General features: G+C 48.5%; 1 protein-coding gene across 1 annotated transcript; it reads right to left on the bottom strand.

Moving 5' to 3' along the window:
- Positions 1-287: 287 nt before the first annotated feature.
- Positions 288-1090, bottom strand: EsH8_VIII_001091 (ketopantoate reductase family protein; the record flags this gene model as incomplete). Its single annotated transcript, XM_083270133.1, has 1 exon — positions 288-1090. A coding segment is annotated over one exon (803 nt), but the record flags the coding sequence as incomplete, so codon positions are not given.
- Positions 1091-2028: the final 938 nt, after the last annotated feature.

Genomic DNA, 2028 nt, shown 5'->3' with positions numbered 1-2028 from the left:
CGAGCCTGACCTGGTATTACGTGACGGGGCACGCGATTGGTGGCTGTTTGCTGCAAGCCCACAAAGGGACAGCTGGCCACGCCTAGCTCCGCTGTAGATAAATTTCCCTTCTTCACCTTTAAGTCTTTACAGATAGGTCAATACAGCAGCGTTTCAACCTGCCTAGATTCGCCTCGTGACAGTTACTACAAACTGTATTAGTTACTCTTAGGATAAGTACTCAAATCTTTATTATATCTCGTTGGCTGCTCCTTATTTCACGCTTTGACTATGCTATTACAACTATTCTATTCAACCACTCTCGCCACCTCGACATCTACCCTTCCTTTTTGTCTCCCTGACAGACCATTTAACGAGGCTGAGGCTCTTTCAACGAGGGGCCATTCGAATATAGACTGGAGCTCATCAACCTGAATGACTCGCCGCTGTCTCACTAGGTCAACAATAATGCTGTTGTTAACGCAAGGAAGACCCAGTCGCTTTGCTTGTTTGACCAAATATCCGTTGATGTAATCGATCTCGGTTGGCCGCTCTGCTTCAACGTCCTGAAGCATTGAACTCTTACATTCTCCTGTCTTTTCGGCTACTCTTAGAATCATCTCCAGGAGAATTTCGTCTGTCAAGACTGAAACTGACGACGTTTCTAATTTCGCAGGATGCAGTGCCCTGACAATCTGTCCTGTTTCTTCTAGTAGCACCTTCATCAATGCAAGCCTCGACGGCTTGTCAAAAAGTTGACCATTCTTGCACCGGAATATAGTTGTCAAGGGATTGATCATGGCGTTAACAACCAGCTTCTGTAGCTGTGCTTCTTTGACTCCGATTGACGTTGCAAGCGTCGCCTCGACGTCGGGCGTTGCCAGCAGACGATCGATCATGATGTTGTGGGCGGGCAGGGTGGCAATAGTAGTATCTTCGTTTTCATCATTCGACGTCTTGGAAAGTGGCCCCAAAACCATGGGGCCTCGACCAGCGTGGACGACGGAGAACGGCGATATACAATACACACCACAACTGCAAATTCCGGCCCAATATGATGGTTGCGAGTGGGAATCATCAAATACCCTAGCCGATACCTCATCCACCGCCCCTATAATTAGTTAGCTAAATCTGGCGCTAAAGGCTTGGAGGAACGACATACCCATTCCGTTCTGTAGGAAAACAATAGTAGAAGTGCTCTCAAGTCGATTCTTTACCATGGCAACGGCCGAGGCCGTCATGTAAGTCTTGGTTGCCACAATTAGATGTTTGATCGGGGGCCCCAACACTCGCGGGTTATCCTCGCCCGCCGAACTCGAGATGAGTTCAACATCAAAGCCCCTTCGTTGGTCGGAACTGCCGTTTGTAACGCAATTGATGGATTTGTCTGCCAAGTTCCATTGGGAGACGAGCTCGCCTCGATGAAGAAGCAGTGTGATAGGCAATTGGGGGTGTTGCTTTCTCAAAGCGTGGGCGACGAATTTGCCTAGATTGCCAACCCCAAGGATGTAGATCGGATTTTCGCTGCTAACGTGGTTGGGGATCGGATTTTGCAGGGCTGCATATAAGCCTTCAATAGTTTCGCAAAGCTCATAGAACATGCGTTTAACCGCCCTCTCGTCGCAAACTCGAAGATTTGCTGCTATAGTAATACGTAGTAGTCCGCCAGGCTCAGGCATTCCTACCACATCTACTTGATGAGGCGAATTTGAGTCCATGTCATGTCTCTTCGGAGTGGGATCGCGGTCGTCGGGCTTTTGTGCCGGATCATCCATTTCTAGATGTCCCAACTGAATCCGCTGATCTCGAATTTGGCTTTCGGGCGACGTGTCGAAATTCTGGAACGCCGTGTACAGATTGTAGTCCACAGTTGCGTCTGGCCAGTCGGTGCAATTTTCCTTGATTTCATCCAACCCTATGGTCTCATAGGGCAAACTTTCAAGATATTGGTCTTGCACCTTGTGGAGCAATTCTCTTCGATTGGTGTTACCGTTTATGCAGACGCGTACAGGCACTGCATTAGTGCAAGGACCGACAATATGTTGGCAA

The sequence above is a fragment of the Colletotrichum jinshuiense genome, chromosome 8 (assembly GCF_051148585.1).
Source record: "Colletotrichum jinshuiense chromosome 8, complete sequence".
Lineage (NCBI taxonomy): Eukaryota > Fungi > Ascomycota > Sordariomycetes > Glomerellales > Glomerellaceae > Colletotrichum > Colletotrichum jinshuiense.
Note: the sequence above shows the minus strand (reverse complement) of the source record. Positions and strands in the feature narration are given on the sequence as shown.